The 14482-nt window shown below is 59.4% G+C and overlaps 1 protein-coding gene across 10 annotated transcripts in view; it reads right to left on the bottom strand.

Moving 5' to 3' along the window:
- Positions 1–12: 12 nt before the first annotated feature.
- Iqsec1 (IQ motif and Sec7 domain ArfGEF 1) overlaps positions 13–14482 on the bottom strand; it is a 280229-nt gene continuing 265759 nt past the window's right edge. For 7 of the 10 annotated variants that reach the window (XM_087207194.1, XM_087207193.1, XM_087207199.1 and 4 more), the window contains 4 exons: positions 12955–14207; positions 6429–6590; positions 4614–4736; positions 13–3666 (listed from right to left, as the gene is read on the bottom strand). In XM_087207194.1, the coding sequence (XP_087063320.1) occupies positions 3417–3666; positions 4614–4736; positions 6429–6590; positions 12955–14207 (1788 nt within the window). In that variant the 3' untranslated portion in view covers positions 13–3416. The remainder of the gene's footprint in view (positions 3667–4613; positions 4737–6428; positions 6591–12954; positions 14208–14482) is intronic. The other 3 variants (XM_087207201.1, XM_087207197.1, XM_087207198.1) reach the window with 1 other exon arrangement.

Raw genomic sequence — 14482 nt, forward strand, 5'->3', positions numbered from 1 at the left:
CTAAACCTGATCAGAAGAGCAGGCCTTTCCTGGTCCCCAACAGAGCCATAGCCCTCCCAGGCCTGCGGCCACAGAGCAGCCCCCATTGTCCCCAGACTTTCTCCACGTCCCCCAGCAGGAACGGGCCTAGCACAGACCACCCAGACCTGCAGCGGACAGAAACAAGGCCGTGCCACCTTCTCAGCTTTGCCCAGGGGCTCTGTAAGTGCCATGTTGATCTCCACCACAGCACAGATGCTTCCACAGATGGGAAACTGAGGCTGAGACGTGGGACACTGTGCACCAGGGCCTGTGAGTCTCTGACAGACCTGGCACCGAGTCCTGGTTTTCTCCCTTCCTAGCAGCGTGACTATGGGTGAGTGACCGAGTCCCTCTGAGCTTGGTGTCCTCTACAGCTGCTTGATGTGAATGGCCCAGAGTCAGGGAGAGGCCAGGAAAGCCAGTTCCTCTGAAGTTTGTTAAAAGGAGATGGCAAAGTACAAAGCCAGAGAAACAGAGTGTGGCTGGCCTGGCAGAGGAGCCCCAAGGGACACCCGGGGCGAAACCCAAGGTGTCCAGGGCACAGGGTGTGACACTGTCAGCAGGGGTGGCGGGGAGGGGAGCTCGGCTGTGGAATGTTTAGGACTTCCTGGTTGTTCAAAACAGCATCTGGAGAGCAGTTTTGGGTTCCTGGGAAAATCCAACAGAAGGCAGAGAGTCCCACAGGCTCGTGGCCCCCAGCCCACCAGCATATGCCCCAGAGGGGTCCATCTGTCACGGCCGATGACCTGCCCAGCCTGGGGTCACCCAGAGTCCCCCGGTCACATGGGGGTTCGCTTTGGACACTGGAGTTCTTTGGGTACGGCCAGGTGTGTGAGGACGTGCAGGCACCACTGGGACCAGTGCCCCTGCCCTAAAACCCCTCTGTGCTTCCTGCTCAATCCTCTCATTCCCAGCCCTGCCACCTCCGCGGCGTGTCCTGCCCCCAGTTTTGTCTGTCCCAGATGCCACATTTGGGACAGATGGCACCAGCCTTTCCTGATTGGCTTCTTTTTATTTGAGACAGGGTCTCACTATATAGTCCAGACTGGCCTTGACTCACTATGTAGCCCAGGCTGGCTTCAAACTTCTGGCAATCCTCCTGCCTCAGCCTCCTGAGTGATGGGATTACAGGTGTGCGGCACCACATCCGGCTTCACATTGGCTTTTCAAACTTAGTGACAGGTCCTGGGTTCCCTGATGTCTTCTCACAGTGGATGGTTCATTTCTTCTTAGTAGTGCTGAATAACAACCCACAAACTGGCCCTGCCCCCGTTTATTTTCCCTGCCACCTGTCGAAGCACACAGTGGCCCCTGCCGGAACTTGACAGCTACCAGAAACTTCCACTCGTGGAGCTAAGTCTTCAGGTCCTCTCAGTAAACCCCAGAAGCCAGGCTGCTGTCTCATATAACTTTCTGGGTTTTGAACCGTTATGGCTTGTGTCTCGATGTCCCCCCAAACCCTCATCTCGGGCTTTTCAGAGGTGGCTGGATCTAGAGTGTGTGATTCCTGCATCAGTCCTCTGATTGGTTTGGCACAGATCTGGGCAGGATTGAGGGTGCCCCACCCTGGGTGTGAGCGCGACCTGCCCCGAGGACAGGTAGCCTGGATAAAATATAAGGGACAGAAAGAGGGCTAGTGTCACTGGTCATCGCTTGCTGCTATTTCACTTGCTTGCTGCTTGCTGCCTTCTGCCTGCCCTGCTTTGCCAACCTGCCTTGGAGCCAGCTAACTATGGACTGAAACTCTACAAACTGTGAGCCAAAATACATCTTTCCTCCCTTAACTTGTGGGTGTTGGGTATTTTGTCTCAGCAAGAAAAGTAACTAAAACATCAACTATGTAAAGATAACGCTCATTTCAAAAATAAACAAATGTGAAAAAGAAAATTGAGCTTTTTAACAAAAGGCTTCCGTGCTGCTGGGTGAGTCCCCCTCTGCTGACCTCGGCCAGGGCCTGTCCTGCTGCCTGCACCCCAGGAAAACTGGCCCAGTGATTCCCAAGGACACTGGCAGCATTGGGGTGGGGTTTCCCTCAGAAAGAATGACCTGGGGGTGCCCTCCCTGTGAAGGCCAGCAGGTCTGGGGCTGCCGGGACCCAACCCACCTCTGCCAGCACTGGCTCTGTGACCCAGGGACGTCATACCCCTCCCTGAACTTTGCAGGGAAGCTGAGCAGAACTGCTCTGGTTTCTGGCTGGAAAGGCAGCGTTTTGGTGGAAACAGCCCAGGTGTGGGGTTGGAACCAGGGGCTCCCTCCCAGGATCACGGTGCTCTGCGCCTGCTCTTGGCACAGGGATAAGGCCCCCTGGTGCCTGGCGTGCTGGGACAGTGCCATGTGACGATGGCTGTGAACTCTAAAGCTACTCCCATGAGGGCAGGAGCCCCAAGTGCTGGACCTACAGCCTCCGGAGCCTCCCCTCTCTGGCTGATCACTTCTGGCCCTGCCCATCCGGGCTCCCAGGGATTCTCTGACCACCAGAATCGGTCAGCCTGGGAGAGAGGCCCAGGACTCAGAGACCCCTGGGCAGCTTCACCGTGTGCCCCATCCGAGGCTCTCGGCTCACTTACTCTTTCCTGGACTGGGGTTTCCCAGGAGTGAAGTGGGGACCCCAGGCAATGCCCTAACTCAGGCCTTGGAGCCAAGCTCTGCAGCCTGCTCCTGGTGACTGGTCTCCTCTGTGGGAAAACAACTAGAGGTTCCTTCAGCTGTCCTGCTAAGGTGGCACCACCTGCTTGTGGTTCGAGGACACCCTTACACCCCAGCAGGAAGGCTGGGAGGAGTTGGAGACACTGCCCCATAGGGTCCTCCTGCTCAAGAGGACAGGGGACAGTGCTGTGGCAGGTACAGGCAAAGGAGCAGGCTGGGCACTGGAGGAGCTCAACAAGCTGAAGTGGGGTGTGACTCCTACCAGCTTTGCTCCCTTTTCACACAGCAGGATGCCATTTCCAGAGGGACCTAGCCATGTCCCTAGAACCCACCGTTGATCTGCAAGGGGAGTTTCCCAGGGACAGGGACACATTCCCTTTGCTCTGACCATGCTCCCTTTGCTTTCCCTTTCCCTCTGATGACAGCAGAAGGCCTTGCCTCTCGCTGGCCTTGTCACAGTCACCTCCTCACAGGCAGGGAGGAGGGCCGGAGGCAGGCAGTATGACTAGAACCCAACACCACTGCTTCCTGTCACCCAGTCCCCTTTCTAATCACTTCTCGTGGCATGCGACCAGCCTTCCACTTACAGTGCTGAGAGTGGATTCCCTCTCACATGCACCCATCAGGCGGAAGGGCTCGAAGGAAAGGCAAGTCAGCTTCTCCGGTGGAGCACAATCTAAACATCACTTCCCCTGCAGCAAGGTGTCCTGACCAGAGACCAGGCGCCTGTCCGCAGGCTGTGTCCGGCCCTATGCACCCCTGAGAGACTGTGTGTGGATCCCAGGGTGCAGCTCCATCTCTGAACCTTTGGTCCCGGCAGCCTGGGGCTCACCTCGGAGGTTCTTGACGAAGTCCTCTAGCTTCATCTTCCTCTCGGGCTTGACGTTGGGGCTGTACATGTCTGTGTTGAGCAGGATGATGGCAAAGGCCAGGATGAAGATGGTGTCCGGGTTCCGGAACTGCCGCACCACCCCAGGATTGCAGATGCAGTACCGCTGGCTAGAGGGACACAGAGGGCCGGTCAGGGCCTCCACATTCCCAAGCCTCACTACTGCATCGGGTGGGTGGGAAATGCACTTGGGTGGAGCTGGCCCTGACCGCCTGTCCCTCTCACCCTGCGACTGTCCACTGGCACACGGCTGTGAGGAGCAGCTGGCAACTGAGTTCAGCCGACGGACAGCAGCACACGTGAGGCTGACACCTGCACACCTGTGCCTCTCGCCCCCTCTGCGTCACCACTGTTCATGCTGGCCTCATCGGCATCCCTCTCTGTTCCCACTGCCACTCACCTACAAGGCCCCCAAGATGGACAGGGACAGCGCAGTGACTGAGGATTATGTACAGCAGGGGCTGAGACTCCAGTGGTGCAACTGGTTAGTGCATGGTGTCTATATACACAGCAGAAACTGCAATTCAGCCTGCACCATACTAGGGGGGAGGTGTCTGTCCCTCCAGGGCCTGAGCTTGTCCCTCTACTCCATCCTCCTGGCCCTGCCACTGGTGCTCATCCCAGGGTGCCAGGTCGCTAGGGGATGTGAGTCTCCCACACCCAGCCCCAGCAGCCATGGGGTCACACAGCAGGGACATGGGAGGGTCAGTGACAGACCCAGGCCACCTGGCTCTACAGCTCACATGCCATCACTGTGAGAGGCTGCTCAGGCCTAGGACAGTGCACAAGTGAGTGACCAGGATGGATGGCTACAAGGGCCTGAGGGAGACCTCATGGTCTGGTGCAGACAGCCACAGCGAGGCCATGGGGTGTGAAGCTCTTTAGCTCGCAGTCAGAGTACACTGCCCACACCTATGAGGAGGGAAGGCCCAGCTCAGGGCCAGGCGGAAGCACAAGAGGCCACAGGTTAAAGGGACAAAGGGAACTCTGCCAGTCCCCATGGACCAGCACCTTCTCTGCTCAGTGGGTGCCCGCACCCACCCACACAGGCACCCACCTGAACGCCTCTATGAGCCGCTCCACCTTCTGGGCCTCACCCTGGACCCGGATGTGAGCCTGGAACTTCCTGAGGGCCTCGTCCAGCTCCATGGTGGAGAAGTCCATCTCGTCCACCACGCAGCTGGAACAGAGACACATGGCCTATATGAGTGGCCCCGGCCCTTGAGGGGCGACACCCGGACCTCTGCACCCCCATTAGACGGTCAGAGCAAGAGTCCAGAGCGTGAGTGACAGGTGTGCACCTGACCCAGGGGGACGGGGCCTCTGAGCAGGGAGGGCTGCACCCGGGCTCCGCAGTCAGCAAAGAGCACTTCAGAAAGTGCAAGAGGGCCCAGGGGGCCTGGGAACCCCAAAACTGCAGGAAACACTTGCGTCCCATTTACGTGTGTAGTTTGGTAGGGAGGAGGTCTTCCTACAGGCCGTGCTTCATTTAGCTGTTTCCTGGCTCACGGGACATTGGCTCTGAGTCTCCTTGGTTCCACAAAGCTCCCAGGAGCCCGATGAGGACAGGGACCCAGGGCTCGGCTTTCAGGGCAGGGTGGAGGGTTGGAGGAGAGGGCTGGGTTTAGGGGTGGGGGTCTCTCCCCGGGCATCTTGGGGAGCTGAGCCACCCTCATCTGTAGGAGCAGAACTTGAGGAACAGCCAGTACATGGTTTCTTATGGCCACCACCTTCTCAGGCTCTGCCCCAGCATGGTGACCACGTGCAGAGATGGTGGGGTCTATACCAGAACCCAGGGTGGAGGCGCCTCCCAGGACCAGGCCTCAACTCATCTTTGTCACACAGCTGCAGCCACCATCACCACCCCTGGCTCCAGAGGCAGAAGTCACCAAGGACCTCATCCCATCCTGGGGCCACCCCTCTCCTGGGGCAGTGGGCACAGGCCTCTTTGGGCAGCTTTGCTCGGCAGGAGGGCAGACAGGCAGCAGGCGGCCCTGGGGTGCCTGGCTGATGGGCTGGGGGTGCCTCAAGACTTCCTGAGGCCACTGCTGTTTTCTGGTGGGCGGACAATGCCCGGATTTCCTAGGGACCAGGAACCAGCTGGGGGACGAGGTGCAGGAAGGGCTGCAGGGGATGCTGGGGGCTGCCCCTGGTCACCCAGGCCTCGGGTTTCAGAGGGGAGGGGCAGGTACATGCGGAGGCCTGGACATGAAGGAGGAGCTGAGCTTGCAGAGAGCAAAAGGAAGCCAAGGCTGCTTGCATCCTGCTCTGGAAGGACACAGACTTCGGCTCGGTCCACCACGTGAAGCCATGGCCAGTGCTCCTCTCACTTGATCTCCTGTATGTGTCTGAGTGTGTGTTCATGTGCATGTGTGTAAATGGAGCGGGATGGCTACACAAGCACCTGCATTGGCCAAACCTGTGTGTGTGAGTGTGCAGGACTCAGAAAGAGAGAGAGGCGGGCGGCGGGGGGAGTGGTGCACTCGCCCTCTGTATCCCTGGGTTTGAATCCTCCGATTTAACCAATCACAGATCCTAAACACTTGGGAAAAATAAAAACAACCCCTGTCCATCCTGAATACACAGAGTGCTTGGTGAGCATCACACCCTAAACCACACAGCACTCCAGATATTTATACAGCACCTGCGTGCCACGGAGGTGTGCATAGGTTGTGTAAATGAGGCTGCATCACAGAGGGAACCAGAGCATCCAAGGAGTGGGATTCTGCAGGGGTCCTGGCACCTGGCCTCAGGACACCAAGGCATGAGTGTGATGTCCCAGCCAACAGGATGAGCCTGGTGAAGGGCTCCGGAGGACGGCTCTGCCAGTGTGGCATAGCTCTGTGCCCCTAGCCCAGGGTCCGGAACTCACTCGAGCACATCGCGGTTGAACTGCTTCTGCCGGTTGCCCAGGAACTCGCCTATCATCTGGCGGCTCAGGCCCTTGCGCTGCAGCAGGAAGTGGGCCACGCCCACCGGTGTGTCAGGCACAAAGCCTCGCTCAATGAGGTACTGCACACCCTTCTCAGGCTTCCTGGGAAATGAGAAATGTGCTCAGCTCGGTGCCCAGGCCCTGTGCCCAGGGGAAGCCTCCCTCCTGACTCAGCCCTGGGCTTTGTCCTTGTCCCTCCTCCACAGGCAGAAGTGCAGAAGTGGCTTTCACTTGAGACCCTGGGCCCTGGGCATCCTGTCCTGCTGGCCCCAAGCCTGAAATGGGCAGGTGCTGGGGTAAAACCCTCCACCCTGAGCTGCCCAAAACTTGTGCCAAGAATGGACAGGCTGGGCTGACCACACGGAGCCTGCTTGTGGACTCCCCTGGGCTACCCATGTCCCCCAAGGCACTCCCTGAACCCCCACTTCTGGGGCTCAGCGCTCTGGTGGCCCACAGCACCAAGAGGCCTACAGTGGCATGACCTTGCCCGGCCGTGATGTCTACTAGTGACAGGATGGGATGAGCCCCACATGCAAGGCCAGTGAGGACGCACTTAGGAAGTGCCATGAAGGACTGAGGGTTTCTACCTGAGGCCATGACCCAGCCCTGCCAGCGAAGTCCATGGTGGCTCCATGGAGAGGGGCCAGGCTGGCACAGCAGGGCTCAGTGTCCCCCTGGAGCCCAGGTGTCCTCACCAGGAAGTGCAGAGTCAGGGACGAGCTCAGAGCACAGCCCCTCTGCACCTGCCAGCGCGGGCTGTGGGCATCACCCCGTCCTGAGGCTCATTCCAGCGTGGGCAGTGCTCATCTTGCAGTGGCACTCCTGCCACAGGAGCCGGGCAGGGCCGTGCTCCCCTTAGCCTCTGATGCCCGGCCCGTCTCCTGGTAGGTCTTGCCCTTGGCTGACCTGGCAGTGGGCCTGGGGGGTCCCAGGAGACAGAGTGGCATACGAGTGCTTTGAAGACAGCCGCACGTGTGACCCTAGCAAGCCACGTGTACTCTCAGGATCTCTCTCGCCCAGCCACTCGGGGAGCTGGGAGGAGCCCAAGAGCCCAGCCACGCCCTCTGGCCAGACTGGCTCCCTGTCCCGCTGTCTCTGGTCCTCAGAGTTACTGAGAGGCATCAAGCAGCTGGGTGCCCCCTCCGGGACCCAGTGCTTCCCTGAGTCTGTGGGGGTCTGTGGGCTCAGGCCCCTCTGCCCTGGAGCACACCCTGCATCCCTGCCCCCTACCTCGCGGGGCTGGTACCATCTCCTGCCTCAGGGGGCAGAGTCAGAGATCTTCTGTCCCCGCCTGGGTGGTGCAGGCAAATGCAATGTGTACCCACCCGTATGCCACACGGCTTCTGGCTGCATGGACCCCCATGCTCTTTATCTACCTAGCTGCACCCCGGAAGGACCAAATATCAAAAAGGTGCTGACGGCGACTTTGGCCATCTGCTCCTGGGCCTGCTGTGTCCCAGGGGCACCTGGCAGGTGGTCTGCAGTCAGCCAGCCCACCGCCCTGCCCTCGAGGTCTGCTTCTGGTCCGGGATTGTCAGCCTCCTCCAAGGCTGGGTGAGCCAGCTTTACACATCTGATGCTGACTCAGAGTCAAGTGTGGCAGGGGACACAGACTGCACTGGTCATTTTCCTCCCTGCATCTCACACCCAGATGTGACTGTGAACTACGGGGGTAATAGTGAGCTATGGCACGTTCTGGGTGAGAGCGGGTCTGTGCTCCTTAAGGAATACTACTGGTTAAGTGCTCACCCCTGCTTTCTGGGGAAGAAGGGCTTGTCCAGGATCACCCTATGAGAAGTGGAAGCACCTCCGGATGTCCCACCCTTCCCGTGACCTGTCCTCATGACCCAGGGGCTGACCTCACTCAGCTGCAGGCAGTCAGAGGCCTGCCTCCTCGAAACACAGGAAGAAGGATGGGAGGCACCCATGGGGGCGGGGAAACCCTGCTTGCTGCAGGGACTGGCCCGAGGACAGACTCAGCCCTGGGACGATGCCCAGCAAAACTCTCTGGTTAGCCCCTCGTGATGGGCTCCTGTCCCCACTATGAGCCAGGCCAGCTGCAGGCCTGTGCAGGGATGCACACAAGGCCAGCCTTCCACACCCTGCAGCTGGAAGTGTCTTCTGGTCTGGCCCTTCAGGCTGGAACCCGCCATGACCCACAGGGACGCAAGGCCGGCACTTCCATCCAGCTGATTTTCACACGGCCCTTTCTGATAGTGAGGACCAAGCTGACTGTGGCTGGGGTCCTCCTTGGGTCACAGTCTACCCCCAGGGCTCCAGCCACCCAGGCCCGGGCCCCCAGGACAGTGCTAGGGACACCAGGCTCTGATGGCAGCAAGGGTCCCTGTACACAGCGACTGCTCTCTAGGCAAAGAGGACCCGGACTTCCAAGGACTGAGTTAAACTAGAGCTGCCTGTTAAACTGCCAGCACCACATACCCCGGCCAAGGGCACTGCACCAGCGCTGGCCCTGGCCTGGGGTTGAGAACTGGACCTTGCCTCTCCGAGCCCGGCCTCCTCCACCCCACCTCCTGCTGTGGCTGTGACCGCTGGGGGACAGAGCGCACGCTCAGGTGAGTCCCAGCATCACTCCCATTGTCATGACCACTGGCCACTTGCCTGGGGGCAGGGCAGAGGGATGACACGGAGGTGCTAGAGGGTGAAAGGGCCTCTCAGCATCACCCAGTGTCCCTGTGGGGCTCTGCCTCGACCCTGCAGCAACTGCAGCAGGCAGGGTGGGCACTGGGGGTGGAGAGCTGGATGCCTCCAAACACAGGGCCCTGCATGGGGGATGCAGAGGCCCCGCCCACAGCTCCCAGCCCTTGCAGGAGTCCCAGCACTGTCTCACCCAGTGCTGCTTCCGTGCTCTCTGTGACCAGCACCCACTCCCCCAGCCCAAGACAGCAACGAGGGGACAGCAGTAGGGGGACCCAGGCATGGGCCGCAGAGCCCTGGCTCACAGCTTCAGGGCCTGCTCTGCAAACCAGGCACACTGCTGCCCAGCTCAAGCGCCCAGCTCTGGTCCCACCACTGCAGGGACCTGGGGTCCTTCACTCTAATTAGTGGTCAGGCAGCAGCTCCGGGCCCCAGAGAGGCTCCAGAAGGCCCTTGCGGTGAGCTTAGGGTAATGGATGGGCTGTGGGTGGAGGCACTGGTAAGTGAACGACACAGCTGTAGAGAAGTGGCTTCCCCTTGGATCCCAACACCTCCTGAGCTGGCATCAGGACCCCATGGGGTCACAGAGGAAACTGAGCCTGGAGCACGGCGGAGGGGGGCACCTGGCCAGGGCTGTGGGGGTCCATGCCACACAAACCTACACCAGCTTCTGTGGAAAGGGAGCCTGGGATCTCCACCTGGACACAGCCCAGTGGCCCAGGCTGCAGAGGGGTCCCCGTCCCAATCTGCACTGCTCAGCGTGGCACCGGCGGACCACAGGTGGCCAAGGAGCCCTGCTGGAGGACAACTCCAGCGTCATCAGGATTCTTTAGGAGCCTGAATGTGTTGACTTCAAAATTCCTGTGGAACAATTTCACAGGGAGCAAGGGAGTTTCTAAAAACAAAAATGGAGAGGTTTCCGTCCTAATAAGAAATTATGTAAAAGGGCAAGGGTGGAACCTGATGGCCCTGGGTGCAGCTCAGTGAGTGTCTGCCTCCTGTGCAGAGGCCTAGGTTTGATCTCCAGCACCAATAAATTAAAACTGGAAAATGGCTGATGTCGGCAGAATCAGCACACAGATCCTTTAGCCATTGTGGGGCGCTCCCGGGGCCTTTGTTCTGTGTGCAGATGCGTCCTGGGCCCTGCGACGGTGCCGGGCATGCAGGGGGGCCCAGCCAGGACCTGCTAAGGGAGGGGAGGACCCAGACGGAGCCAGGACCTGGCAAGCGGCAGGCACAGATGCCAGGCACAGACGCAGGGCCACACGATGACATCAGGGCAGAAACGGCCAATTCTCAAGGTGTAACCCTCACCTTCTTTCATTCTCCAAAGAAATTCCAGATTTAAATCCTACTGTGTGGAAAACAAAGCCATGAAGTCACTAAAGGCAAAATTCCAAGACCTTGTTAGGACTCAGGAGCACAGCTTCGCAAAATAAGACACAAAGTGCCCGGGCGTGTGGCTCAGGGGGTCAGGCGCACCTGGCATGCACGAGGCCTTGGGTTCCATGCCAGCACTGCCAAATGCAGGAATGAAATAAAGCAAAGCATAAAAAGAGAAAGTAATTTAAAAAAAAAACCACTGATGATTTGACTAAATAAAATTAAATGGTTCTATCAGACAAGAGCAGAAACAAAAAGAAAAGGTATAGAACCAAACACCACTGAGCCAGAGACTTTGTAAAGTCCATTCTATGCAGAGTGATGACATCTAAATAACAAACTCCCAAAAAATAACGAAAGAAAAGTGACAGGGAAAGTATCCATAATTAGAGGAGTCATATCCATAACCGCTAGTGATACAATGTCTTCAAAAGTGACAAACAGTCAGTGGAAAAGGGGGCAAGTGTTTTACAAAAACCCCATAGAGCCAAAAGAGATGGATAGAAGCTGGGCCTCTGAAGCCAGCAGGGAAAATCAACTTCAAATGACAGAGAGACACATCTATCCTGCTGGGTAGAGGGAAAAGGTAAGACTGAGTGTGGACAGGGAAGAGGAGGGGCCAGGCACCATCAAACCCAGCGGCTGAGGGTGGAAAAGGAGCCAGGACCCCTTAAACACTAACTGGGCAGTGGCCACTTCAATTAACAACGTGCCTGCCTGAGACCCCAAGGCTCCTCTCTGCTGTTCTCCTGGGGACTCTGGGGACGCTCTTCGAGGGGCATGTCCACGCCCACCGCCATGGAAAAGCAGAAGCACCAGGACCAATGGCCTGCTGATGATGCTGCAAGGCCAAGGGACAGCAGTGAATGCACACAGGCGCCTTCCTTGGTTCCTATACACCAGTGCTTCTCGCCTCAGCCCTATGGGGTGGGTGCCATTGGCATGTGCCCCATCTCACATGAGGGCACTGGGGAGCAGGATGGGCCCTGCCCGAGGATGCTCCCCCAGGAAGTGGGCAGGCCTGGCCTCGGGCTGTGTTCCTCACCACGGCTGGCTACTGTTCCTAACACTCCATACAAACACAGACAAAAAGACCGGGAGGACTATAATCCCAGAGACTCGGGAGGCTGAGACAGGAGGGTGGCAGGTTGGGGGCCACTTAATGGGCAACTTGGTGAGACCCTGTCTCAAAATAAAGAGGGCTGGAATGTAGCTCAGTGGGAAGGCCCTTCAATCCTCAGCACTGCCAGAAAAAAAAACAACCAAAAAACTTGGAATGGGGAGACTCCAAAATAGCCAGACGATGTCACCCTGAACTTCAAGGCTGTCACTGAGCAGAATGTTTCCTTGTGCCACCCATGTAATTAAGAAGCCACAGAAAGAGGGTGGGCAGAGACCAGAGCTGGTCGGCTGAAGGAGACTTTTGCCGGGCTTCCTCTACCCCACTGCTGGGATTCCCCCTCATCTCCCCAGAGGACACAGGGCTGACTCTGAGGTGGCACTGGAGGAGGCAGTGCCCAGGAACAGTGTGGACAGATTTCAGGACAGAGCCCTGCGTGCTCCATTCCCACCCCACCCGGAAGTCCACAGAGCACTTCTGCTTGCACCTGGGTGCCCCAAAAGCAGCCCGAGTCTCCCTAGTCCAGCGGAAGCAGCCACAGTACTGGCCACACTGTTCTCTGGGGCCTTGGGGGAAGCGCCACACAAGGCTGGTCACGTCCCCACCGGGGGGAGTCCATGCCTGGCTGGTATCTGATGACCCCAGATCCCATGGGCCCTGGGTTCAGAAATAATGTGAAATCTCAGGCTTCCCAAGAGCCTCCCAAGGTCCCTCTGAGGGAGGCTTGGTCCTCCTCCCCTTCCTCTGGCTATTTTCAGCCCTGCTAAGAATAGTCTGCTTTAAACACCCTCTTCGTCCTCCTCCCTCCAGGGACTTGCTCTCAGGGCTGCCCCACAGTACCTTCCGCTGAGCCCCTGGGCGAGCAGCCCAAGCCCACAGCTCCCCAGACTATGTCCTCTCACCCTTGAGCCCAGCTCAGGGCGGGCTGCCGACGCCCCGGACTCCCCAGGTCCAGCCCAACACAGGCCTGCTCCGTGCTGGACCAAGGCTCCTGTCCTCTCCATCGGCCCCTCAGCCTGACAAGCACCTCACTGCTGAGGGACATGGGGTCGATGTGGTGGTAGGGCCCCACTCTGAGCTCCTCTGTCCCACAGGGAAGCCTCCACTCTGCCCGTCTGGCCCATCCTGTAAGCATCTGCCACCTGAGGGCAGTGGCCTGGCTCCGCCAACCTCAGACACTGTGCGGCCCTCACACGCTTGCCCGGAGCCCACCATACTCGCCCCTCCCTGCCTGCCCAGTGTGCCGGCTGCCCAGCAGCTGCTCCCGAGCTCACCCTCCCACAGGGCCATCGGCCGGTGGGGACTCACTTGTTGAAGAGGTTGAGGCCGATGCGGTAGTGCCGCTTGCGGATGACATCGTTGCTGAAGGCTGGCGAGTCCCAGCTGTTGCGCGTCTCCTTGTGGTAGGTCTGCTTGCTGAGGGTCTGCTCCCGCAGGCTGTCCCTTGAGGAGGACTCGGAGCTGCAGTTGATGGTGTCATTGGAGTTGGATGTGCTGTTGATGCTGTCATTGTCCCCGTCCGAGTAGTCCGATTCCGACTTGCTCTGCCGGTTGGCCGAGCCATTGATGGCCAGGTGGCTCTCGAGGGGCCTGGAGGGCCGGGACCGCAGCTCGGGCTCATCCCGGGGGAGGCCCTTCGGGCCACCGCCATGGGGCCCATGCTTGGGGCTACCCTGCTGCCCACCACCCAGGCCGCGCTCGTAGGCACTCTGCCTCTTGTGCGAGCTGCGGTCGGAGCGGTCACTGAGGTCGGCTGAGCTGTCGCTGGGGGGCTCGATGGTGAGCAGCGGGAGGTGATCGGCCCGCAGCCGTGGCTCGGGCCGCTCCAGTGACGGTGTGCTGCGGCAGCTGGTGTCGGTGTCGGCCTTGTCGTCCTTGTGGGCCAGGGCCCAGTAGTCCTGAGCAACGCCCCCAGCCCGCAGCCGCAGGTCCGACTCGGTGCTGCACGGCCGGTCCCCAGCCTGCGGGAGAGGCAGCGGTGGTGAGAGCTCATCCTCGTCAATGTACAGGGTGACGTCGCTGTAGGAGGCCGTCATCTCGTCCAGCTGGCGGTGGTCCATGCTGTGCAGGGCCGGTGTGGGCTCGGGGTCTCGGGCCCGTGCTGCATCCGGGGCTGGCACCTCCTCCGTGTGCAGGCTGCGGCAGTTGAGGGCATCGTCGATGGACTCGGCCAGCGACTTCACCTGCCGGGAGAAGGCGTCCTCCAGCTCCGTGATGGCGTCCGCAAAGTCGCTGGACGCAGCTGGGGACTTGAGGGTGGCCGGCTCGCCCACGTCCCCACATTCGGAGGGCACCAGGCTGCCCAGCTGGGAGCCATCGTTGGTCACTGAGACCTGCTTGCCCTCGAAGTAGGAGCTATGCACCTTCTCAGGCCCCTCGAAGGAGAACTGCATCCTCATGTTGGACAGCACAATCCGGCGTGACATGCGGTTCTCCGACATGGAGCTGCGCAGGCGCTCGAAGTTCTTGTTCATCTGGTACTGGCGGAAGGCCGTCTGGATGGTGCGGGCCGCATGGCGGGTCACGAGGCGCCCCCCATACTTGCGTTCTAGCATCTCCACCTGGTGGGGAGGAGAGGGGAGTGAGGGCGGCCCAGGGTACTTACCTTCTTCCTCAGCCTGCAGAGGCGCAACCCGGAACTGTCTTTGTGTGGCCCAAGTTGGTTGAAGTAAGTGCTGAGAGCTGCTGGGGTGGGCATCGATCAGGGTGAAATACAGGTGCCAAGGTCAAGTAAGATGGAGAAGCACTGTGGTAAGGTGCAGTGGACTCACCTGACGTGGCTCATGCCTGTAATCCCAGCACTCTGGGAGGCTGAGGCAGGAGGAGTGGAAGTTCA

The sequence above is a fragment of the Heterocephalus glaber genome, unplaced genomic scaffold (assembly GCF_053883595.1).
Source record: "Heterocephalus glaber isolate CG9 unplaced genomic scaffold, H.glaber_assembly_v1.0 deba00000768, whole genome shotgun sequence".
NCBI lineage: Eukaryota > Metazoa > Chordata > Mammalia > Rodentia > Bathyergidae > Heterocephalus > Heterocephalus glaber.